Source organism: Conger conger, chromosome 13, assembly GCF_963514075.1.
Source record: "Conger conger chromosome 13, fConCon1.1, whole genome shotgun sequence".
Lineage (NCBI taxonomy): Eukaryota > Metazoa > Chordata > Actinopteri > Anguilliformes > Congridae > Conger > Conger conger.
In genome coordinates this window covers 5233031-5259341 of record NC_083772.1, presented here as the reverse complement: position 1 = coordinate 5259341, position 26311 = coordinate 5233031, and the positions used below count along the sequence as shown (strand labels likewise).

Below are 26311 nucleotides of genomic sequence, written 5' to 3'. Positions count from 1 at the left end.
TTCCTGGCTCCACCCGGCCTGTCCATCAGCCGCATTTTGTGCACTGGTCATGAATCCCTGAATTCAGCATTTGCGGAATCATGTAGGTCTATATGCGGTTACTATTTCGGTCGTGGATTAATTAAGTAACGAAGGAACGACTGAATGTATTTGGAACTTTATGAACGTAAGAACATGAAAGTGTTGGACGTGCTCGTCCAAATCTATCTTATTTTCACACTGACCAGCCATCATAGCTAAATACCCCACACATTACCTTCGGGTAGGCTATACAAGAGGTTACAACCCTATTTGATAAAATAATTTAGTTCAATACAGACGTAGGCCTAATTAACACAAGACTAAAATAAATAATATGATGTAAATGCCAATTTCCAACAGTTACGAATTAATAGACACACGCGTTCATTATCTAGAAAAAAGCCCCAGATTCACAATTTAGACAGAAAACTCAGTCGCATTCATTCGCTTAATTTTTGGCAATTGTTTCACGCAACGAAGGCGTAATAATAATAATAATAATAATAATAATAATAATAATAATAATAATAATAATAATCGTAAAAAAGCCAGAGTTCTGGGGACCTGTAAGCCGGTCGGTGAAGACACGGGGAATTAGGAAATGAGCTGAATATTTTTGTTTAACTTTTGCTTCAATATGTTTGTGACCCGCGTGTACGAATTCCAGATGTGTGCATATTACCATAAACTGGAGGTATTGTTTCTACACCACAAGCAAATGAATGTACATGCATGAGGATGGCGATAGCCTATATTGCGGTACACTGTAGCCACTATTTTACAGACAAAACGTGAAATTATTCTTCAATCTTAACATATACCAAGATAAGCGAATTTTCATATTCTCAACATTGAGAGCGAATGGTTATGATTACGAGGCGAATAGCCCTCGTGCGGCGGACAGCGCTATTACACCGATTAGAACAACAGAACGTCTCACCTCATCCTGCACCTGCGGAGATCCGACCGGGATCGGTATCCACCAGAATTTTTTTTTATTTACACACATAGCTCGCCTACAGCATAGAAAAAAATATGACACCAGTGCTGGCCTTTTGGGAAACCTATTCAGCGGGACGTGCGGAAGTTATTTTCTTGGGATATTCGTAATTGGCATTGAGATATATCAGACGCGTGGGAGAAGGTACTAACAAAATAAACCCGTATTGGATTTATCAGTGCATTAATGGAGCTACATTTGTATCAATGGGGAGAAACTGAAATACCCCAACAGTCCAAGGTCCCATTTGAAACGATATAACTAATAACTAAGCTAGACAATAACCACGTTCCTCTTCCTACGCTGATTATGTCACCGTTATGCGAATGCTACATTGTCACACTGTCACTATATCAACAAACAGATCATACCTTTTTACCATTTCAAACGGGAAACATTTCAGCAATCAACATTTTAGACGGCAGTGTACGTAAGTGTTGTCAACATTCCCCGTGAAGGATAAATAGCCCATTTCAGAAATAAATGATCATGGGATGTTTACCAACGATTACGTGAATAAAATATATTATTGCAGTGGTGCACGGGCGCCCTCTCACGGAGTCGATGTCAAGACAACGGCGTGGAATGAAATTGGTCAAATCAAAACGCCAGCTATGCGACACACCACTCGACAGGGGTTTAAATGGCATCCAAGCAGGACAATTATGGGCAACTGTGTTTGCATTAAAACCTGTTACATAATAATAATAATAGTAATAATAATACTAATAATAATATTTTATTATTATTATTATTATATTATTATTATTGTTATTATTATTATTATTAAATAATTAAATAATAATAATAAACCCGGTGACAAACTATGCCTGAAACTATTAGGAAACAGTATGAAGGAAAATATTTATTAATTCAACCAAACTTTATTTCAGACTCAAGAGTCCAGATAAATGACAAGACTGTCTTTTGATGGTATAATATCTCCATAATACAGTATTACAAAGGGGAAATATTGTAATTTTGTATTCCAAACATCATTCTTACCTGCAGCCCTGTGCACTCCAGGCGTTCCCGAGGATGACCTCTGTTCATCAGCATCCCTATCGACTCGGAGCGCCAAGCCATGAAACACGGAGCCTCACCGAACACAGAGACTTCTGAATGTGAAGTGCAATCTGCCGGTACGCCCGTTAGATTCAATGTGAGAATAATCAACACGAGATGTTGTGAGGAAAATGTTTAGGACAGAAGTGTTCTATTCAAACCCTGTTAAACATCCTGCAAATTACAATACTATAAATTCCTTCGTTCAGACCATTTGTCTCACCGGGACTAGGGTTGGGCACAGCTGAGCAAAACGAGAGAGGTCAGGACATTGTAATTGTGCTGAATGCAGTTTTTCTATATGGAGAATGTAAGTGCCGCAGGGAGTCATTACATTACATTATTGGCATTTGGCAGACGCTCTTATCCAGCGCGACGTACAGTTGATTAGACTAAGCAGGAGACAATCCTCCCCTGGAGCAATGCAGGGTTAAGGGCCATACTTGTGGGCGGATGTACGGATCTTATTGTGGCTACACCGGGATTAGAACCACCAACCTTGCGTGTCCCAGTCATTTACCTTAACCACTACGCTACAGACCGCCACTAGAGAGCCACGGGCAAGAGGAAAGAGACCATCACCATCCATCCATCCATCCATTAATGACAAGTCTTAACCCGCTTATCCTGAACAGGGCCGCAGGGGGGGTTGGAGCCCATCCCAGCATACATTGGGCGAAAGGCAGGAATACACCCTGGACAGGTCGCCAATCCATCGCAGGGCACACACACCATTCACTCACACGCTCATACCCCTAACCTGCATGTCTTTGGACTGTTGGAGGAGACCGGAGTACCCGGAGAAAACCCACGCAGACACGGGGGAGAACATGCAAATCCCACACGGAGAGGCCCCGGCCGGCGGGGATTTGAACCCCTCCCTTGCTCCCTTGCATCTGTGCCGCCCGAGACCAACACCCCGAAGACCAAACGAGACTCAAAACACTTCACCAGGAATTCTGAAAGTTTGTTCAATCCATTTTATTCACACCTCCCGTTTCTACCGCACACAGCCCTGAAAGAGGAACGCCTCTCTGTCTCTGGCTGACACTCGGTGGAGCGAAGCCTGCGCACAGCACAGGTGCCGTATCTCCGCTGCTTAGTCAGCATAAACACACAGGGTACGCATGTGTCAGATTCATAACTACGTCTCTATAGATCAAGCTGGTGCTAAAAAAAAAAAGTTTCGTCTTGCACACAAACCAGTTAATGCTGCCATGTGAGAAATACATTGTGTGTACGGATCCGCGTAGACATATGTACGTATGCATGGACAGTATGTAGTATATATCTATCTGTGTATATGTATGCATGTTTTTGTGAAAGTATGCAAGTGCTTGTAGGCGTAGATATCTGTGCATGTGTATCTGTGTGCCTTTGAGCAGGTGTGCGCGGACGTGTGTGTGTGTGTGTGTGTGTGTGTGTGTGTGTGTGTGTGTGTGTGTGTGTGTGGGAGAGAGATGGAATGATGGCATGAACAGTGTTTCAATATTAAAGGGCAGCACCTGGAATCTGTAGGTTACCATGGAAATGCATTTGAAACAGAGAGACCCCGGAACATGACCAATGTACACAATAATCAAACTGACCAGTCAGCTTCGCCTTCTCCGTAATGTCCTAAATTAGGGTTTACACGATTTGAGTCATAATCCGTTTAACAATCAAATCAACATTTCTGCTCATACAAATGTTCAGACAATGGCTTGCTAATATGTTCTGGAAATATGCAATATTTAAATTGAATAAGTAGCCCTTCCAGACCATTTTCTTCCCTGTCCATTCATGAGACTGATCACGAGTTTTTCTTGAATTAAATTAATTTGCCAATTTCATGCGACCTTCCTCCAATTAAATGGCCAGCGTTTGAACATTTGTTCTGTCAGGAATGCTAGGTGGTTCATTCGAATTTTTTCTGTCATGCTCAATTAATTCCCCTTTACAATTCTGAATGCCTTACAAACTATAGCAGAAATGAACAAACAAAAAAAAGGCCAAAAACAAATTTTTAAAAGTCCAATAAATTTTCAGAATCTGAGTTCATATGGTACCTTATATCATAAATAAGAACAATCAATTGGTTTTAAAGCATTTAATCAATCACACTTTCATATATATAAATATATATGTAAATATATTCATAGTTCTATGTAAATGTATAGCCTTGTATATCATAAAGTGTACTGAACATAAACTCGATTGCAAAAGTGATAATTTCTATAAAACAGAAACATTTCCAACCAGTGCTATCCAGAACTTCAGATTTAAAGGATAATCAAATCTACAGATTTCCACATCCCACCGTCTCTTTCCAGAAGTGAAAAGGACGACGATATTGCTCTGGCAAAGTCTGCACGCCGCACACAGCAAACCCCATTCTGTTTCACATCAAAGCAAACATAGAGCTGTTCCAGCCTTAAACCCCCCCCCCCCCCCCCCGCAGACACACATCTCTGAGCACCCTGGTTTGAACCGGGGCCCTCTGCGCGTCGTGCGTTAAGCTCCGAGCGTTACACAAGCTCACATTGCAAAGACTCAGGAAACAGGCTCACAAGCAGGATGGAAACGTAAATCAATAGTTTGCAAAAATATAATTAAATGTGTTCACCCTATGCAGTTACCCAGTAAACATTGTCAGTGTCCTGTCAGTACACATTGTTACAAAGCTATTAATAATGCTTTGTGCAGCTATAGGCTTACAGTGACATTTTCACCCTGACACAATAAGGTGAACTAACTCAGCCGGTGCCCAGCATACACAGCCATGCAACACACTCCTACATTATTACAGTGTAATTACCCTGGTTCTATAACATCAGATGCTTGTTAGGGACCATGTCAGTGCTTGAGGAAAATTGAGTTACATTAATACAGAGGCAATAGTCACTTTCAATACGGTCAGGATCTACATTTCATTGCTAACGATTACACAGAATAACAGTTCCTGATGAGAGAGGGAGCTCCGATACCATCACGTCAACACATTGCTGCTGTTTTCTGATCCCTCAATAATATCCCGATACTCAAGGTTTATGCATAAGATGACATAAATATGCTGCATTCACAGGTATGAGGCGAGAGTTCTCATGGTACTATCATTAATAACCAATGACGAATACTAGGCCAGAAATGAGAAATATTCACCATACTGATTTGTTCTTTGTTCTACCAAAGGAAGTTTGGTGCCTCGACTTAGCTGCTGTTCTAACCTCTGTTCCACCTCTAGGGTGCACGGTTACCTTCTGTGGCGGATGTTCACGCGCTGACTGGCTTTTGAATTATGCTAAAACAGGATTTACAGATGCTCCTCCGTTACTTCCACATGAAGGCTAACCAGCCAACGACGCGCAGAGCCATTCGGTAATGCAAGAAATTGCCTTTTCCTTTAAAACGCCACATACATCTCAGCGGCCCTTCTTCTTCTTCTTCCTCGATAAATTGCACTTGTTTAATCTTTCTCAGCACTCGCTGAGCTGCCTCTTTACAGAGACACGTTGTTGACGGGAGACTGACAAGAGAGGACCTGATTAAAAGTATCAGCAACAATGCCGTCAACTCCGGCAAAAACTTATTTGTGGTGGGATGGCAGAGGGTGGCAGAAGGAAATGATTTGGCTTTCATTATGATACTGATTAATGAAAAAAAAAAAAAAATCAACAATACTACTTTAGCTTACAAACCCAAGATGAATTGTTGACTGAAGTAGTGATGGAATGCGTAATTACGCATATATTGTATTAATCGGTGGCAGTCTGCACTCAGCCCTGCACAAAGGCGTTCTGCTTACGTGATGCTGTTAAACTGACCCAGAGACCAAGAGTGCTAACACCAGAGTGGTTCCCTTCTGCATCAGTTATCCTCAACATCAAAACACTTCCAACTCACAGATTAAGAGAGGAAGCACTAATCACATTACACATTCGCAATAGCCGCACCGTGTTTGATTCAGTCTTGCTTGTATTGGTGTTTGGGACAAAGCATCATGAACCAACATGTCTGCATTAGCATCAGCGGTGTCACATTTAGGGGAGGAGCGAATTTCCTGCAATTACACTTACGGGAGTGGATTGTATTTGTTCCACAAATACAGTCCAAATATATCCTTTTCCAGTATAAGGTGCACATTTTAATCTAGATATCTTCAGAACTGGAGGTAAAATTTCAGTAAAATATGAAAGCACAATTGTGGTGGAGACTAGGGTTGCCACACGTTCTGGTTTTCCCGGGATGGTTCTTTTTTGAGCGACGACTGCCCCAGAAAATGACTATTCTTTCTTTTTTTTGTACTTTAGACATCGAATCCCCTGTCTGTAAACAGGTAAAAATTAGTAAAACACAGCGACGATTGGCCACATGCCTATAGTTCTTTTTAATTGGTAGCAGAAATAAGAAAGTTTACCTTATCACCTAGTCAGTCCGGCGCGTGCATTCACTTCACCGATCCCATTATTTTTAAATCTGTATTTATTGTAGAAAGGGACAGCAGCAGACAGAGTCCAGAGAGAGTGCAACTGCGTCAGGGTCAGACGAGGAACCCCGTGGGGCTGGTGACTGCGCATAGGTGCCTTAATACCCTCAGAAGAGGGGAAGAACCTATGTTTTCATTTTTGTTTGAGCCTTTTGAGTGCTTAAAACTTTAACGGTCTTGTGTCTCACTCTAAATTATATGCACATCTCCCTGATTCCCCCTCTGGTTGCCACAGAGTGCATCTACGTCAGGACAAATAGAGGTAAGAGAGGCAATAGGGAGTCCCTACAACTGTTAACAGCATATTTGCAAATATCGCGCGTCAAATATCCCGGTTTTTCACAAATCAAATGTGGCAACCCTAGACAGCACCAGCCACTGTGCTAACGCCTCCATTAATGAATAGGAACAGAATTCCTGATGCAAAGGAAATCATCGCTGGTAAAACAAGTAGCCCTTTCGTCTATGAACGTCAGGGATTATATTTAATCCAAAACAGTGAGACTACCCTTCTAGCGGACAGTGAATCTGTTTACATGCAGTTGTCAATACCAGTGAACGGAAAAGCAATACATTTCCTTAATATCTCGTTGACTTCATGTCCACATCAAATACAACCGTTCACATTTCCCGCATTACTTTAAAGGCATCATCACACAACATCAATCAGGGGTGATTAAAAGGGTGTCATGTGGAGAGCACATATTTCCAATACTGCAACTAGCACAAAGTCTGCCTGGACTGATTTCACGTATACCAAAATAATACAAAATAGTAAGTTCCACCAGGCCACCAATTGCCAGACAAATGCAAAGAGGTACTTCCCAAGAAACACCTTGGATGTCTGAAACCATAAGCACAGTGGCGAATGGCTGAAGGGAGAGGGGAAAAAAAGAACAAAAGTGCACATTGGAAAACAGCAGGATGAAGAGGCCACATTAATCTGGAATGTTCTCACGGTGATCGGAGACTACATGATGAACCTTAGGTAGTTTTTAAGAGTTTAGAGACAGAGGGGGGGGGGGGGGGGGGGGGCAGTCCCTATCGCGCCGGGCACACCGTCCCGTAGAAAAAGAGAGCGGTTTCCGGGACAACGTGCCCCCTCTGCGGATGGCAGGACTGTCCAAGAAGGGGCGAGCTCTACACAGCTGCCAGGGCGACGAACACGAGGCTATGTCCGGATGCGTGAGCACAAATAAAGGCAGTTTGGCTGTGCGAGTCTACATGCATCGATTGTGAAATGAAGAGACATGGGCATGTGTGGGAAAGTGCATGTCACAGACATGTCCGGGCACCCCTCTTTTCCCCTCCAGTATCTCCATGCCAGCACCCCTAAGTTTTCTATATACATAAATTAACAATAAATATCTGCATTATAGCCATGTATTTGTGTATATACACTATGCATATACATAAAATATATATCATATATTATTTTTCAATCTTCAAGCGTTTTCAAGAGCAATATTCACAGTTTAGTCATTCAAACACGGAATTACACTGGTCACCCAAATAGTCTTGCTGCAGTATCCCCTTTTCTGCTAAGAATGATTGGATATCTCACTCACTGTGGTTTTCTTTCTGCCCTATTCACCCACTTCACATTATATAACTCCTTCATGGCGGAACTAATATATTTCTCTCGACCAAATCTGATAAATATACATTTACCTTCATTTCCTTTTTTTTTTTTTTTTACCATGTATAGGAAATTAATGCAAATGTAGTCACTCTTAAGATTTAAGGAGACATAAAACAGTCACATGAGGATTTTTGTTTTAGGTGAAAAAACTCAACCTGCCCATTAATCAGTGCCAAGCTAGGCAGGCCAAGATCTGCGGTATGTAACTGTGATTCAATAGTCCTGATGCGGTATGTTACTGTGATTCAATATTCCTGATGATTGCATTTTGTCTAAACAACTCTTGAAAATGGCTTCTTACAAAAATACTTTATGTAACCATCTATCTCCCCTCATTTAACTGCAGTAGTTTCACCGTACAAATATTAACATTTAACCATGTAAAATGTTCTGAACGATATTACTGAGGGCACCAGAAACCTGGTCATAGCAGTAGAACCACTGCAAATAAAAAAAATCCAGAAACTACCAAATTGGAGGATGCTTTTCACTCTCTCTCTGCACAGATCGCGTCTTGAGAGTGAATCCTTGTGGTGTTGTCCTTTAAAAACTCAATGGAAAGTCCAGAAATGAGGGTTGAGTCAACATGTGACCCTCCAAATCCTCCAAAATTAAGACACAAAGTTCAGGTCGTGAAATGGGGGTGAGACCATGTCAGTGAGGGGGTTCGGCTGACACAAATGCTCGCGTGATGCACGCTAATGCGCATGGAATGGCCAGTGTTTTCTTTTTTTTTTTTAATACATTTATTTCTGATTTTTCCCTTTTTCTCCAAATTTGGTAGCCAATTGTACCCCGTCTGATTCAATTAGAGCCAGTATTAGATACTCACATTCACACTCATAATGTCTGCCGTATCTGCCCTTCTGAGTGCATCTGTACTCGAAGCAGCACATTTCCTGACCAATCCAACATTGGAGGACCGAGGTCCTAACACAAGAGATCTTGCGTGGATCAGATGCATCCGAACCGGGATCTGAACCAGCACGCACGCAGTCCAGGTCAGACTCTGACCGGCCGGTGTTGGATTTAAACGTTAAACGTCCCAGGGATTCCAGGGCTGTCAAGCTGGATGGAACAGCCCAGAGACATTCAATCTGATAGCATATGCTGCGTGAACACAAGCACACACATCGGATGTACTGAAATGTGATTGGTGAACCGTATGGGGTTTGAGCATGAACAAGGCCTGACTGTGTCCTCTTCCCCTCCACTGTGAGCAGCCACAGGGCTCTGCTCTTCCCCGCATCACTTAACCATGCACATAAACGCCTCGTCAATTCATAGGAATCCTTAGCCGTGTTTTATAAATACCTAGAAACACACTACCCCGGTAAGCCATTGTCAGGGAAACCAGCCCCTGATGCGTCATGGAAACCTGGTAAAAAAATGTTTATCTGTTAAAAAATAAGAATCTATATATATGTATACATAAACTGATAGATACTGTCTATATACACATTACATTTATATATAATGTATATATGCATATATGTATATATATTGTATATATACAGTATAATATGTGTGCATGCAAATGTGTGTATATACTGTTTGTGCGTGAACATTATGACTTCTTCATGCATTCATATCTCGATAGAAGAGATTGTTGAATTAGCACAATACTTGTAAGGTAATTGACCTGGTCCCGTATTTGGAAAATGAACAAAGGGATACTGCAGTGTCGGCTTTGAGGGGCGCAGTCGGGGGGGGTCCTGAATGTCAGGGGGGTTGTGGGGGCGAGATCTGCTAAAAGGAAAACCTATCCTCATCTTCATTTCTCTTTTGTTCTGTTCATCTGAGACGGCTACACCGGAGCAGGGAGCGGAGCTAAAGTCCTGCACGGAAAACGGGTTTAGGACAGAATCACGGCTACAGTGCGCATTACCCCTCCCCTCTACCCGAGTGTGCTAGCTAGCAGCTTTACAGTACAACACTAGAAAAGAAAGGAGATCAAATAAAAGATTTTAAAAACAAAAAAAATGTGAAGGAGGAGCGGTGGGCCCCCAGGGCGACTGGCACTGCGGTCTCCCCGCGATGCCGAGGGCCCCGCACTTCCTGTTGGCGGCGGGGGGCGCGGGGGGAGGGGGGGGTTTGGGGGCGCTTCCTGTCGGAGGTCGGAGGTCGGAGGTCGGAGAGCGGCGGTGGCCGGGCCCCTCCGTCTGGCCCGGCCGGGCGGGGGGGGTCCCGCCCTCCTCCCCAGCTCTGCACGTTTAGACATGCGTAGTCCTGTATTGCACGGCTTCCCCGCGGAGCGCGGGGACCGGTGCTCAGTGGTACCGGCTCCTCTTCTCCTCCGCCTCCGAGCTGTAGTCCCTTAGGCCAACGCCCTTCTGCAAGTTCAACAGAGAGTCTTTCATCTGGAGGGAGAGAGCAGAGCAGCCAGCTCAACCGGGGGGAAAGACCTACCGGGTTTCTAATGCAAGGTTCAAAGGGCTCGAAACAGGAAGCTTTAATGCATTTATTTGTTAATTATCTCATAGAGGATGCTGACATTTACATTTAGAGTGTCCAGAAGGAGTGCACGGATGGGCAGGAGGTTTCATGTAATGACTACTTAATGAAGTTAAGACTTGCTTTGTGTAAACTGTTTTCAATTTGTTAAGGAGATTGCATGTTAAAAAAACATAATTCTGAGTCATATTATTTGACAATTTGACAAAAAAGACTTTGGGTTTGGGTCGGGGTGGCAGTTTGCTACGACTCCATTCAGGTTTTGGTCGGTGTGGTAGTTTGCCATGACTGCGGTCAGGTTTGGGTCGGTGTGGTAGTTTGCCATGACAGCGGTCAGGTTTGGGTCGGTGTGGTAGTTTGCCATGACTACGGTCAGGTTTGGGTTTGCTCGTACCTGGTCCAGCAGCAGGACTGAAGACTTGATGATCTCACGCCACTTCTGCAGCTCGGTGTCATGGTAACGCTGCTGAGACTCTAGAAGCTGGGCCCACTCCAACTGAGTCTGCGGCAATTTACTGTACACACACACACACACACACACACACACAACACACAGAGTAAGTGGTGTGTAATACTTTTGGGGGGAGAAGTGGTGGTAATAGTGTAGGTAAATTTACTGCTGGCTTTCTTTTATACCTGTTAACTAAATGATTACTGATTACTACCCAACTTAATCCCACTCACTAAAACAGGCCCAAAACAGCCCATGGTTAGATGGGAAGAAAGAAAACCAACAGTACCACTTTCCTGAACAGCCAGATGTGAGTGTCCCCTCGTGTAGGGGGTGAGCAGAATTATTTGGGGGTGGAAGCTCACCTCTCCTGGAGGCGGAGGCCCTGCCAGGCCGTGAGGCTCTGGGCACTGTGCTCCAGCAGACACAGCTTATAGAACAGCATCATGTTCAGGAACACCAGCAGCAGCAGACTGGAGGAGGAGACAATGCGTACAGCAGGATGCTCATTAACTACACGACAAAACGCACAGAAGAACAGCGCATCACCCCAGGGCCAGACATTTCGCTCAACACGGGCAACGTACCTCACGCAGATCCTAGGGAAGGCAGTGAGGGAAGAGCAGAGAGGAATTACAGTCATAACAGATAACGTTACATTACAACGTGGCATTTTGGCTGACGCTTTCATCCGAATCGACTTACATTCGATTAGACTAAGCAGGAGACAATCCTCCCCTGGAGCAATGCAGGGTTAAGGGCCTTGCTCAAGGGCCCGACGGCTGTGCGGATCTTATTGCGGCTACACCGGGGATCGAACCGCCGACCTTGCGTGTCCAAGTCATGTACCTTAACCACTACGCTACAGGCCGCCCTAAAACAAAGGCTGGGTGTGTACATATCCAAAGTGATGGCCGTGTAATGGCCGCCCTGGTCATTTAGCCCATCTCACAATAACTTCAACACTTCAGTCGCAGTGACACTAGCGCCCCCCCCCCCCCCCCCCCCCCCCTTAAATGAAGCACCCCTGGAGATACTCACACAAAGCTGATGATCAACAGGAGCTTGGACACGCTGTAGAGGGCAAAGCCACCCGGGATATGGTCTGGAACTTGCCGCGTTTGAGTGGAACCTTCCGGAGGAAAGGGGGGGAGGGGGGGGGGGGGAATTTCACTAATGTACACGCAGAAACTAAATAAAAAACAGACCACACAGAAAGGCCCATGGACCGTCTGTAGCAGCTACCCTGCCAATGTGTTCAGAATCTTTGCCAGCTATCACAGAAGTGTAGTACGGATAACTCTTTTTCTGTTGAATCATATCCGATGTAGAAATTTCTGCATTTCAAGTTTCTGTATTTCTACTTAACCCCACGAGGGACAACCCTGGTCCTTCAGAGGGCTCACAGTTTTTTTTAACCATAATACTTACAACCAAGTTAGATACAAGAACGCAGGTGAGCAGCTGAGGTAAGGGAACTGTGTAATAAGTCTGATTTGGAGCTGAATCACAGCCAAACCCAGCAGAGTATGTGGTTCTCCGGGGCCAGGGATTCCCCTGCCAGTAGGAAACCAGCTGGTTGTTTAAGTTGCCCTGCTGTCTGCAAACGTAATGTGCATGGTAAGAGCACATACAAACTTCCCCCGGTCCTCATTCTGACATTTACAGAAACCTGAAAGCCCAATCAGGGACACCCAAATACAAACAGAATCTGGCTGATTTACACACAGTCTCTATATGTAAACATTCTTATAACAACATCCAAGGGTTCCCTTCAAAGTGCTATGTCAAGGTTGAAAAGGATGGATGATAAAAAGCCTTTCAAACAAGTAATTCAAAAAAAAATATCTTAAGCATCTTAATGTACCATATCAAGGTATATTTCAAATGTTCATAGAAAATTTGTAGAGGCAAATCTCATTTTCATAGTAACGATTTTCCACCCATTCGTTTTCATAACCCTGAGACGTACAGACTGCCGCTCTCTCTCCTCATGCTGCCACACGCCTCTGACCTGCCACACTGTCACACTGCCACACGCCTCTGACCTGCCACACTGCCACACGCCTCTGACCTGCCACACTGTCACACTGCCACACTGTCACACGCATCTGACCTGCCACACTGCCACACGTCTCTGACCTGCCACACTGCCACACGCCTCTGACCTGCCACACTGCCACACGTCTCTGACCTGCCACACTACCACACGTCTCTGACCTGCCACACTGCCACACGTCTCTGACCTGCCACACTGCCACACGCCTCTGACCTGCCACACTGCCACACTGTCACACGCCTCTGACCTGTCACACTGCCACACTGCCACACGTCTCTGACCTGCCACACGTCTCTGACCTGCCACACTGCCACACGTCTCTGACCTGCCACACTGCCACACGTCTCTGACCTGCCACACTGCCACACTGCCACACTGCCACACGTCTCTGACCTGCCACACTGCCACACGCCTCTGACCTGTCACACTGTCACACGTCTCTGACCTGTCACACTGTCACACGTCTCTGACCTGTCACACTGTCACACTGCCACGCGTCTCTGACCTGCCACACTGTCACACGCCTCTGACCTGCCACACTGCCACACTGTCACACGCCTCTGACCTGTCACACTGCCACACTGCCACACGTCTCTGACCTGCCACACTGTCACACGCCTCTGACCTGCCACACAGCCACACTGCCACACGTCTCTGACCTGCCACACTGCCACACTGTCACACGCCTCTGACCTGCCACACTGCCACACTGCCACACGCCTCTGACCTGTCACACTGCCACACGTCCCTGACCTGCCACACTGCCACACGTCTCTGACCTGCCACACTGCCACACGTCTCTGACCTGCCACACTGTCACACGCCTCTGACCTGCCACACTGCCACACGTCTCTGACCTGCCACACTGCCACACTGCCACACGTCTCTGACCTGCCACACTGCCACACTGTCACACGCCTCTGACCTGTCACACTGCCACACGTCTCTGACCTGCCACACTGTCACACTGTCACACTGCCACACGTCTCTGACCTGCCACACTGCCACACTGCCACACGTCTCTGACCTGCCACACTGCCACACGCCTCTGACCTGTCACACTGTCACACGTCTCTGACCTGTCACACTGTCACACTGCCACGCGTCTCTGACCTGCCACACTGTCACACGCCTCTGACCTGCCACACTGTCACACGCCTCTGACCTGTCACACTGCCACACGCCTCTGACCTGCCACACTGTCACACGCCTCTGACCTGCCACACGTCTCTGACCTGCCACACTGTCACACGCCTCTGACCTGCCACACTGCCACACTGCCACACGCCTCTGACCTGCCACACTGCCACACTGTCACACTGTCACGCGTCTCTGACCTGCCACACTGCCACACGTCTCTGACCTGCCACACTGCCACACGTCCCTGACCTGCCACACGTCTCTGACCTGCCACACTGTCACACGCCTCTGACCTGCCACACTGCCACACATCTCTGACCTGCCACACTGCCACACTGCCACACATCTCTGACCTGCCACACTGCCACACTGCCACACGTCTCTGACCTGCCACACTGCCACACTGTCACACGCCTCTGACCTGTCACACTGCCACACGTCTCTGACCTGCCACACTGCCACACGTCCCTGACCTGCCACACTGCCACACGTCTCTGACCTGCCACACTGCCACACTGTCACACGCCTCTGACCTGTCACACTGCCACACGTCTCTGACCTGCCACACTGTCACACTGTCACACTGCCACACGTCTCTGACCTGCCACACTGCCACACTGCCACACGTCTCTGACCTGCCACACTGCCACACGCCTCTGACCTGTCACACTGTCACACGTCTCTGACCTGTCACACTGTCACACTGCCACGCGTCTCTGACCTGCCACACTGTCACACGCCTCTGACCTGCCACACTGCCACACTGTCACACGCCTCTGACCTGTCACACTGCCACACTGCCACACGTCTCTGACCTGCCACACTGTCACACGCCTCTGACCTGCCACACGTCTCTGACCTGCCACACTGTCACACGCCTCTGACCTGCCACACTGCCACACTGCCACACGCCTCTGACCTGCCACACTGCCACACTGTCACACTGTCACGCGTCTCTGACCTGCCACACTGCCACACGTCTCTGACCTGCCACACTGCCACACGTCCCTGACCTGCCACACGTCTCTGACCTGCCACACTGTCACACGCCTCTGACCTGCCACACTGCCACACATCTCTGACCTGCCACACTGCCACACTGCCACACATCTCTGACCTGCCACACTGCCACACTGCCACACGTCTCTGACCTGCCACACTGCCACACTGTCACACGCCTCTGACCTGTCACACTGCCACACGTCTCTGACCTGCCACACTGTCACACGCCTCTGACCTGCCACACTGCCACACGTCTCTGACCTGCCACACTGCCACACGTCTCTGACCTGCCACACTGCCACACTGTCACACGCCTCTGACCTGTCACACTGCCACACGTCTCTGACCTGCCACACTGCCACACTGCCACACGTCCCTGACCTGCCACACTGCCACACGTCTCTGACCTGCCACACTGCCACACTGTCACACGCCTCTGACCTGTCACACTGCCACACGTCTCTGACCTGCCACACTGTCACACTGTCACACGTCTCTGACCTGTCACACTGCCACGCGTCTCTGACCTGCCACACTGTCACACGCCTCTGACCTGCCACACGTCTCTGACCTGCCACACTGTCACACTGTCACGCGTCTCTGACCTGCCACACTGTCACGCGTCTCTGACCTGCCACACTGTCACGCGTCTCTGACCTGTCACACTGCCACGCGTCTCTGACCTGCCACACTGTCACACGCCTCTGACCTGCCACACGTCTCTGACCTGTCACACTGCCACGCGTCTCTGACCTGCCACACTGTCACACGCCTCTGACCTGCCACACGTCTCTGACCTGCCACACTGTCACACGCCTCTGACCTGCCACACTGTCACACTGCCACACGCCTCTGACCTGCCACACTGCCACACTGTCACACTGTCACGCGTCTCTGACCTGCCACACTGTCACGCGTCTCTGACCTGTCACACTGCCACGCGTCTCTGACCTGCCACACTGTCACACGCCTCTGACCTGCCACACGTCTCTGACCTGCCACACTGCCACACTGCCACACGCCTCTGACCTGCCACACTGTCACACTGCCACACTGCCACACGTCTCTGACCTGCCACACGTCTCTGACCTGCCACACTGTCACACTGTCACACTGTCACACGTCTCTGACCTGCCACACGTCTCTGACCTGCCACGTGCTTGATGCGGTGTGTGATCTCGTCGTCGGTGGGCGTGGTGACGGGGCTGAGTGCCTCCTCCAGGTGCTGGGCGCGGAGGTGCACCAGCGGTCGTTTCCTGCGCCGCTGCGTCGACGTCCGGGAGGCCTTGGCCTTGGGCGACTCCGTCAGCAGCACCTCCTCCACCTTGGACAGCTCGATCTCTGCACGGGCCAGCCCAGCGGACGTTTAGTCACGGGTCGAAAAGCGCTTCCAACGCTAAATATGTACATCGCATTAATGGCATTTGGCTGACGCTCTTATCCAGAGCGACGTACAGTTGATTAGACTAAGCAGGAGACAATCCCCCCTGGAGCAATGCAGGGTTAAGGGCCTTGCTCAAGGGCCCAATGGCTGTGCGGATCTTATTGTGGCTACACCGGGGATCGAACCGGCAGCCATGTACCTTAACCACTACACTACAGGCCGCCCATAAATGATTGCTTCATTACACTGAGCTACAAAGACTTTCTTTCGGCCAGACATGTGGAACTTGTTTACGAGGCCTTTTTTACAGAGACTGACAAACATATTTTACACTTGATAGAAAGAAAATTTGTTAAAAACAATATAAAGAGCATAAAAGACAAAGACAAAAAAAAAAAAATACTGATATAAGATTCTATTTAGAGTGAGATAGCCAAAATGTTTTATCGCATATTGTGTAGTTTGTGTAACCTGCCCATGTTTATACCAAAGACAAGCTGCCCTATTAGGAGTTGAACAGTTTCATGTTGCACATGATACTTTTCAGTCTAAATGTGTTCAGAATAAATGTGTGTGTTTTGGTGAAGAGGTCGGGCGGGCCTCGCTTTGGATGAAAGCATCTGCTAAATAAACAAGTAATGCAACGGGTCTACAGGGGTCTACGGGGGTCTACGGGGGTCTACGGGGGTGGGGCTCACCAAGATGGCGGAAGTTCTCATCCAGGCCGCTCCAGAAGTTCTTCTCGATGAAGCCCTTCACCAGCCCCCAGGGCTGCTTGCGATAGCGGAGCTCCGTGGAAACCCTGGGGTGCAGGAAGGGATTTAGCACACCGTCACCGTCTGAGCGAGCAGGCTCTTTAACGTGTGTGTGTGTGTGTGTGTGTGCGCATGTCTGTGCGTGTGTTTGTGTGTGTGCATGTGCGTGTGTGTGTGTATGTGTGCGCGTGTGTTTGTGTGTGTGCATGTGCGTGTTTGTGAGTGTGTGTGTGTATGTGTGTGTGTGATTGCGTGTGTGTGTGTATGTGCGTGTGTGTGTGTGTGTGTGTGTGTGTGTGTGTGTGCGCATGTCCGTGCGTGTGTTTGTGTGTGTGCATGTGCGTGTTTGTGAGTGTGTGTGTGTATGTGTGTGTGTGATTGAGTGTGTGTGTGTGTGTATGTGCGTGTGTGTGTGTGTGGGTGCGCATGTCTGGGTGTGTGTTTGTGTGTGTGCATGTGCGTGTGTGTGTGTGTGTGTGTGTGTGTATGCGCGTGCGTGTTTGTGAGTGTGTGTGTGTGTATGTGCGTGCGTGCGTGTGTTGGTGTGTGTACTAACCTCAGACGACACTTGTTCTTAGCCACCCGTGTGAGCATGTAGCGGTTGAGGGTGTAGAAGTAGTCGTGGTACGGCACATCGTGCGTGATGACCTCAGCATCGATGATGTAGCACTCACTCTCCTGGCTGGCTTTGTAGAGCGTCTGGAGAGAAAGAGAGAGATTGGGCAGGGTCGGGGGGGGGGGGGGGGTGATGGGCAGTATGAATGTGCTAATCGCTTACATGTTACACTGTTTAACGTGCGAAAATTAACTCGCCAGATTGTACCTCCGGACATACAAACCTTCATCAGAGCTTTCAGTTTGTAGCCACTGCAATCAAAAGACGCTAGGTGTAACAGGGAGGCAGCCTCAGAGCAGGCCGACAGAGGGGGAGGGGGGCCAGCTCACCTGCGTTTCCGTGACGGTGGCGGTCTTGGGGGCCAGCGGGTTGGAGAGGGAGATGGTGTACAGGATTTCCCGTGTCTGGTTGCCCTCCCCCTCCTTCTTCCAGGGGTGATACACCACATCTGGACAGGGGTCACGGGGTCATTGCCAAGGAGACCATACTTATTATGACATCACTCATCTCCCCAAGAGACACAGACACAGGTCTTCAGAGGGAATTGCACAGACTATACGATTTGAGCATTTGTGAAAGTTTAGGTCCATAACACCATCGAGTATAAGTGACAGTTACCTGAGAACCTGCGCTGCTCCATGAAGTCATTCATGAACTGAGACTCGGTGAAGAGGATGCCATACAACTTGTCCACGCTTAACTTGTAGATCTCGTTGATGTACTGCCGTCCGTTTAGGTCTTCATGGAAGGCCTGGACCTCCCCTGCTGGAGAAATGCAAACACACACATACACACACAGGTGAGCTGAATAGAGCTCAACAGTGCCCCCTGGTGGTAGCTGTCAGGTAAGTGCGTGGAATAGGATGATTCAGATCAGGATGAAACTGTAACTGCGTTTGGATTGGTGGAGAAGGCGTCGAGGCTGTAAATAGCGCATTGGGATTGGTTGAGATGGTGGCGCGGGAGTAGCTCTGCGTTAGGATTGGTCAGACGGCGGTGAGGCCGGTACCTTCATCGTGCGTCTCAGAGGAGTCGCTGAGCTCGGTGGGGATGTCCTCGTTGTCGTTGAAGTCCAGCGAGGGCGGGGGCGGGGGGACGCTGGACTCGCTGCTCCTCTCCTCGGCCAGCGGGAGCGCGAGGAGGTCCCCGTCCGGCAGGCAGTCCGAGTACTCCTCTGGCGGGAGGTCAAACTGCAGACGACAGCCAATCAGAACAGGGTATCAACCGAGGCTTTTCACCGGACTGGGACCTGGACCAATTAAAGGGCATCGAAGCCCGCATCACTGAAAGGTTATGTGCTTGCACCTCAAAGGTCCCAGTCATGTATCTTAACCACTACAGGCCGCCCGCAACTAGCATTATGGTACTAGTTGGTAGAATGAAAAGCAGAAAGCTAGGGTGTCAATGGTACATCCTGCAGCAGCTGGACCTGGAGCCCACTCAGCGAAAGCAGCAGGTCTCAGCCTGCAGAGGGCTCTGTAATAATTTTTTTATATTTAATCTACTTTTACTGAACCCCGTGGGGTAATTTGTCCTCTGCATTCTAGTTATTAGGAGCAGCGGGCAGCCACAGTGCAGCGCCCGGGGAGCAATGTGGGGTCAAGGGCCTTGCTCAAGGGCCCAACGGCTGTGCGGACCTTATTGTGGCTACACCGGGGATCGAACCACCGACCTTGCGGGTCCCAGTCATCTACCTTAACCACTAGGCCCCAGAGGAAGGAAGGAAGGAAGGAGGAAGGACTCACGGAGAGGGGCAGCTCACTGCTGCCGGTGGAGGCGAGCGTGCTCTGCGTCAGGGACTTCTTGGGCAGCTGCGGGCTGCTGTCCGTCCGGGCCTCCGCACTGCTCTTCGAAGAGCTGTTGTCGTTCACCTCGTTCTCCTCCGGAGGGATCTCCTCGCAGTACCTGAGCCGGGGGAGAAACGGGGGCAGGTCACCCTGGGAAGGCTGAGGAGGTTCGGCGTGGGTGTGTGTGGTTTTGTATTTCCATTCAGGTGGTCTGTCCTTGAAGGGACACGTAGAGAACACACCCTTACATTACATTACGTTAATGGCATTTGGCAGACGCTCTCATCCAGAGCGACGTACAGTTGATTAGACTAAGCAGGAGACAATCCTCCCCTGGAGCAATGCAGGGTTAAGGGGCCTTGCTCAAGGGCCCAACGGCTGTGCGGATCTTATTGTGGCTACACCGGGATTTGAACCACCAACCTTTGGTGTCCCAGTCATGTGCCTTAACCACTACGCTACAGGCCACCCTAACACCTTTGGGGGATGGGTCTGGGAATCTGATTGGCCGATCTAACGTGACCTTTGCTAAATTTGTATTTTTAATAATAGGAGAGCATTCCCTCATATAAGTGTCAACTGGCACTTCCACAGCAGCCCGCATAGGAGCAGACTATCGTCAAGCGCCATCCCTTGGAGATCACTACGCCTCCACATGGGGGAAAGACCCAGTAAGGGCTAACGGACGCACCCTGAACGCGCTTCAGATGTGACTCTGGGGAGAATACCGCAGCGCATCGATCACAGCGGTCAGGAATGAGCCACGGTGCCCCAGTGCGTTGTGGGAAAAGTCAGTCTAAACACCAGATAAAGACCCGAGGAGCTTCTGACCACCGCTTCCATGGTAACAGCGTGATGGTGATGACTAACCGCGAACGTGCAGCGAGCACGTGGCACACGGGGCGTTTACACACACACTCTCACTTCCTGTTCAGACCTGCGCAAGAACAGCCACTTGTGTGACAGCAATATTGCACAACCCCTTAGGCGGGGCGCGGCTAAAGACCGCAAACCTGGTTTCCACCACCGAGAACGAGGAAGACGGACAGACTTCAATGAGAAGTAACACACAGTACTGTGCAAAAGTCTTCTGAACAGATAAGATTCTTTAAAAAAATTATTAAATGAAAAGTTCTAAATAAAGGTACTATACATTTTACATTACATTTGATTCAAATATTGATTTGAATCAAATCAATATTTTTTGTGACCACCCTTCTCTCTGCATCACTTCTCTGAGATAGCCAACACTGTCCTGCAGTTCTATAAGACAATCAGCAGGGAGGTTGTTCCAAGCATGTTGGAGAACTTGCCACAGTTCTTCTGCAGACTTTGGGCGGCTCCTTGCTTCTGATCTCAGACAGCCTTGATGTGTGTGTGTGTGTGGTGTGTGTGTGTGTGTGTGTATATGTGTGTATGTGTGTGTGTGTGTGTGAGTATGAGTGTGTGTGTATGTGTGTGTGTGTGTGTGTGTGTGTGTGTGTGTGTGTGTGAGTATGAGTGTGTGTGTGTGTGTGTGTGTGCGTGCGTGAGTGAGTGTGCGTGCGTGCGTGCGTGCGTGTGTGTGAGTGAGTATGAGTGTGCATGCGTGCGTGCGTGTGTCGTGTGTGTGGGGGGGAGGGGACACACTCACCCCATGGTGTTGAAGTCATCGTCCGGTGGCACGTAGTCCTCATCATCGCTGGTCAGGCCCAGCTCGTTTCCGTAGCACTGGTGCACAAAGTGCCACAGCTCTTTGGGACACAGAGGCTATGAGGGGGGGGGGAAGACAATCAGAGGCACAGAATCTCCACTCCTTACATTCATGGCATTCGGCTAACGCTCTTATCCAGAGCGACGTACAGTTGATTAGACTAAGCAGTAGACAATCCTCCCCTGGAGTCTCCCAGTCACGTGCCTTAACCACTACGCTCCAGAACACTAATGCCCCTAACACTCCTTCCAATATCTGCAGATTCACAAAGAACATTCCCCGCCCCTCAAATCCCAGCTCTGAGTTTACATGGGATCACCGAGTCTGACACATTTCAGGTGATGGTTCGTTACAGGAAATTAATGTGTGGCCCGCAGTGGCAGGGCTGGGTAAAGACAAGGGTTGGAGGCCAGGCCTGGGGTTAAGGTCTCACCTTCTCCAGCAGCGCGTTCTGCCAGAGCCTGAACATCATCATGTAGGTCCTGTCCCGCGCCCCGAACGAGGTAAAAAAGTGCTGAGGGAGGGGAACAGAGGGGTGCAAGACATCACCGTCCAGTTTCACGGGAACACAGAGAGCTATGTTTCAGGTCAAAGACTGTACGTGCACACTACAGGCTAGGCCAAAAAATGTTACACTGTATCCAGAGTAAATGACATTTTTGAGAAAGGTGTCCTTTTGCAAAGGTGTCATACACTCAGTGATCATTTTATTAGGTACCTGTACACCAGTGTGTTAACGCAAATATTTAATCCGCCAATCACGTGGCAGCAACTAAATGCATAAAAGCATGCAAACGTGGTCAAGAGGTTCAGCTGTTTTTCAGACCAAATGAAAGAACGGGGAGGAAATGTGATCTAAGACAAAGTGGTTTGACGATCTCAGAAACTGCTGACAGTCTCTAGAGCAGGGGTCACCAACCTTTTTGAAACTGAGAGCTACTTCATGGGTACTGAGTCATACTAAGGGCTGCCAGTTTGTTTTGTCACGCGCACAATACTGACCTTTGAACTAGAGTAGGTCAGAGTTCACCTAAACTTATCAAAACTTCATGTATAATAAACATATTTTTAAGATATTGTCATTTTTAAATCTAAATTAATATAAATGCAAGTGATTAAAAAAAAATAGCAACAGAATAAAATTAAATTTTAGATGCAGCTGACTAGTAAGTTGTGCTATTTTTAGAACAGGCCTGCGGGCGACTCATGTGGTCCTTGGGGGCGACCTGGTGCCCGTGGGCACCGTGTTGGTGACCCTTGCTCTAGAGTTTGCAGAGAATGGTGTGGGGAAAAAAAAACATCCAGTTAGCAGCAGTTCTGTGGGCATAAATGCGTTGTTAATGAGAGAGGTCAGAGGAGAATGGCCAGACTGGTCAAAGTTGACAGGAAAGTCACAGTAACGCAAAAATAACCACACATTGCAACAGCGGTATGCACAAGAGCATATCTGAACACACAACGCTTCAAACCTCTAACTGGAAAGGCTACAGCAGCAGAAGACCAAAAAATACCGGAGCCCCCATAACCGTCACCGTAAGACGGAGTTGCCGTGGCGTCATGATGACATCACGGGCCCCGCCCTCACCTTCTCCGTGTCAGTGCAAACTTGAACAGCGTTGGGGATGAGGCGCGCCGTCTTCTCCTTCGTCATGAAGCAGACGTCCTTCAGCCTCACCGTCAGCTGGAGAGGACAGGGAGAACCAATCAGAGCGCAGCGATTCGCAGAGCTACGCACAGAACTACTATGTCACTAACGAACCCGGAATCGTGCGCACTTATCGCGAATGTGAAAAGCGGCACGTGGATCGCCCCGCCCGTTAAGTACATCGGACACGTGACTACAGTTAAAGTGCTAGTCGGGCGACGATAGCGACAACAGAGGACTGAAAAAGCAACGCGGTCGCAAAACACGGAGGCATGTCTGGGAACCAGTTTGGGAAGAGAGGAGAAAGTTCTGGAGGCGGTGGTCAGTACCAGCGTTTCCCATCTGAAGATGTTGCTATAGAAACAGATCCAGTTTTCGGAGAGGTAGAGCCGCCCCTGCAGCAGGATGTCCCTTTGCAAGGCACAGGAGTAATCTGCAGGCAGAGGTCAAAGGTCAAAGGTCATTACTAGTGAGGCCTGCCCCTAAAAATACCACCCACCCACCCCCAGCTGAAACACAATCACTTTTCCCTTACAGAGACGTCACCGACAGTTCATTCGGAAAGCCAACACCTGCTGTAATGGCAACAGGCTGTATGTGTTCTTACGTGGCAGAGCTGAGGGTCAGAATGCCACCCCATCACAGCACACAGCATCTATTCTTCACTTACGTCCAGTTTAGCTGGGCGAGACACATCCGTGCACAACTTAGTTCAAGCCCCCGTGAAGGTTCACCACACCGACAGCAGTAAGATTAAACTGTGTTAAAGAAATCTAAATTACCCCCTCCTCCCCACAATCAAACAAATGTTTGGCAATGCAGTATCAGTGTGCACTAGTTGTTATTCAGCTTAAGGACGTGCAGTGAGACTGCAGGCTGAAGGTCGCTGGCCCCACACCCCTCCTCACCCACAATGAGACGCTCCGTGTCGGGCAGCTGTTTGAACAGCTTCCTGAAGTCCTCATTGCGCTGCTTATACGTGGGACTCAAGACCTACAAAAGGGTGGGTGGGGAGGGGGGGGGGGGTGAGAAAAGCTAAGAGAGTGGAAACACACACACACACACACACACTCACACACACATATCACACTCACACACACATATCACACTCACACACACACACACACTCACACTCACACACATATCACACTCACACACACATATCACACTCACACACACATATCACACTCACACACACACACACATATCACACTCACACACAGTAGAACGCGGTCCATGCTGGTAAAGACCTCCCAGTCGGCCGGCTCTTGTCCCTGTCACAGTACATTACATTCAATACATTACATTAATGGCTGATGCTCTCATCCAAAGCGACTTACAGTTGATTAGACTAAGCAGGAGACAGTCCTCCCCTCGAGCAATGCAGGGTTAAGGGCCTTGCTCAAGGGCCCAACGGCAGCGCGGATCTTATCGTGGCTACACCGGGGGATCGAACCACAGACCTTGCAGGTCCCAGTCATGCACCTTAACCACTCCACTACAGGACATGCAGAGGACGCTGGGATGCTTTAGCCGGAGTGGTTCGTGAGCCCAGAGCCTTGTGAGTGGGTTCCAAGGCCCCCCCCCCCCCCCCCCGCGATGCGTTGGGAACACGACACATGCTGATGCTGCAATCGGAAACTCCCGACTCAACCGACATGCAAATCAACTTCCTGCCCGTGGCGCAGCAACGGCTAAGTCTCGGCTAAGACCAGACAAAATAACGGCCGGTGTAGACACACACATACAGTACTGTGCAGAAGTCTTAGGCACCCTAGACTTTATTATATATTTTTGGGGTGTGTTAGTATAAAAACACATTTGATTCCAAATATTCATTTTCCGAAAGATTTCATTAAAAAAAAGGTAACATATTACTGTAAGCAATTGACTACTTTTTACATAAAAACTTGATCAAGGCTGTCTGAGATCAGAAGCAAGGAGCCAACCAAAGTCTGCAGAAGAACTGTGGCAAGTTCTCCAACATGCTTGGAACAACCTCCCTGCTGATTGTTTTATAGAACTGCAGGACAGTGTTGGCTATCTCAGAGAAGTGATGCAGTTTTAACGCTGAAGGGTGGTCACAAAAAATTTGGATTTGATTCAGTTTTTTACCTAGTCTGCCAAACTACTAAAATGTCATGTAAAATGTATAGTACGTTTATTTAGGACCTTTGGTTGAATTATTTTTGAAAGAATCGTATCTGGACAGGTGCCTAAGAGCTTTGCACAGTACTGTACAGACACCACCATGAAGCAGCTTCAAATGAGATGCTGAGGTCACTGGCCCCTTTGCTACTTGCGTGATACAAGTGAGTGCATCTCTGATTACCCAGAATGCCCAGGGAGGTTAATGGGTGGAAAGGCAATGTCTACAATCGCTCACACCTTGGACCAGGGTTCACACTGTTTAGACCAGGGGAGCGTAGCTCCTGCCCCGGAAGGAGGGCCTCTGCGTGTGCGGGATTTTGCTCCACTCAGTTATGCTGGCTTAATTTTATAAACAGCTGCACACAGCAATTTCTCATACACCAGACCACCAAGGACGCAGTCTGCAGCTGTAGCTCATGACTTTATCAAAAATGTCAGATTAAGTAAGCGTTCAGGCTCAAGAATTCCCAAAATCAATACTTGTTTTGCCAGCCTGGTTTAAATTTGGACTTAAAGAAATGTAACTTCATTAATTAATAAATTCACTACCAAAATCTAGTGACCTACTGTAGCAGAGAAGGATTCATATCTTTTGACAATCAATAAAACCAATAGAAACTTCAAAGTCGTGCAGCCAGATTGTGTGTGACCCTGGCCAGGGTTTGAAGAAAAGCAAAGCAGTTTCCTTCCTTTTTCATCTCCAAATATTATTTTAAAGGGATATCCGAGGACCGGTCTTGCCCTTGGTTGCATGGGAGCCCACCCGATCTGAAGCACTTCATTAAACAGCACAAGTCCTGTTGGAACAGGCTCCGCAGTCAAGCTTATCTGCATGACTAAACAGAAAGCCTTTACTCCCCCTCACACAACCGCTGAGAGAGAAAAACACAGCATTCCTCCACCCCCATGATAGGAAAACCTCTCCGTTCAGAAAGCAACAACTTATGTTCAGATGGAAAGGAGGCCCCATGGTCATTTGCT

The 26311-nt window shown here is 48.3% G+C and overlaps 1 protein-coding gene across 7 annotated transcripts in view; it reads right to left on the bottom strand.

Moving 5' to 3' along the window:
• Positions 1–4655: 4655 nt before the first annotated feature.
• gramd1bb (GRAM domain containing 1Bb) overlaps positions 4656–26311 on the bottom strand; it is an 88958-nt gene continuing 67302 nt past the window's right edge. For 4 of the 7 annotated variants that reach the window (XM_061216288.1, XM_061216284.1, XM_061216285.1 and 1 more), the window contains 16 exons: positions 24088–24172; positions 23509–23612; positions 23120–23215; positions 21968–22048; positions 21475–21590; positions 19800–19959; positions 19064–19244; positions 18673–18819; positions 18384–18502; positions 17995–18137; positions 17382–17485; positions 16431–16640; positions 12140–12230; positions 11464–11571; positions 11042–11162; positions 4656–10553 (listed from right to left, as the gene is read on the bottom strand). In XM_061216288.1, the coding sequence (XP_061072272.1) occupies positions 10464–10553; positions 11042–11162; positions 11464–11571; positions 12140–12230; positions 16431–16640; positions 17382–17485; positions 17995–18137; positions 18384–18502; positions 18673–18819; positions 19064–19244; positions 19800–19959; positions 21475–21590; positions 21968–22048; positions 23120–23215; positions 23509–23612; positions 24088–24172 (1956 nt within the window). In that variant the 3' untranslated portion in view covers positions 4656–10463. The remainder of the gene's footprint in view (positions 10554–11041; positions 11163–11463; positions 11572–12139; positions 12231–16430; positions 16641–17381; positions 17486–17994; positions 18138–18383; positions 18503–18672; positions 18820–19063; positions 19245–19799; positions 19960–21474; positions 21591–21967; positions 22049–23119; positions 23216–23508; positions 23613–24087; positions 24173–26311) is intronic. The other 3 variants (XM_061216286.1, XM_061216290.1, XM_061216289.1) reach the window with 2 other exon arrangements.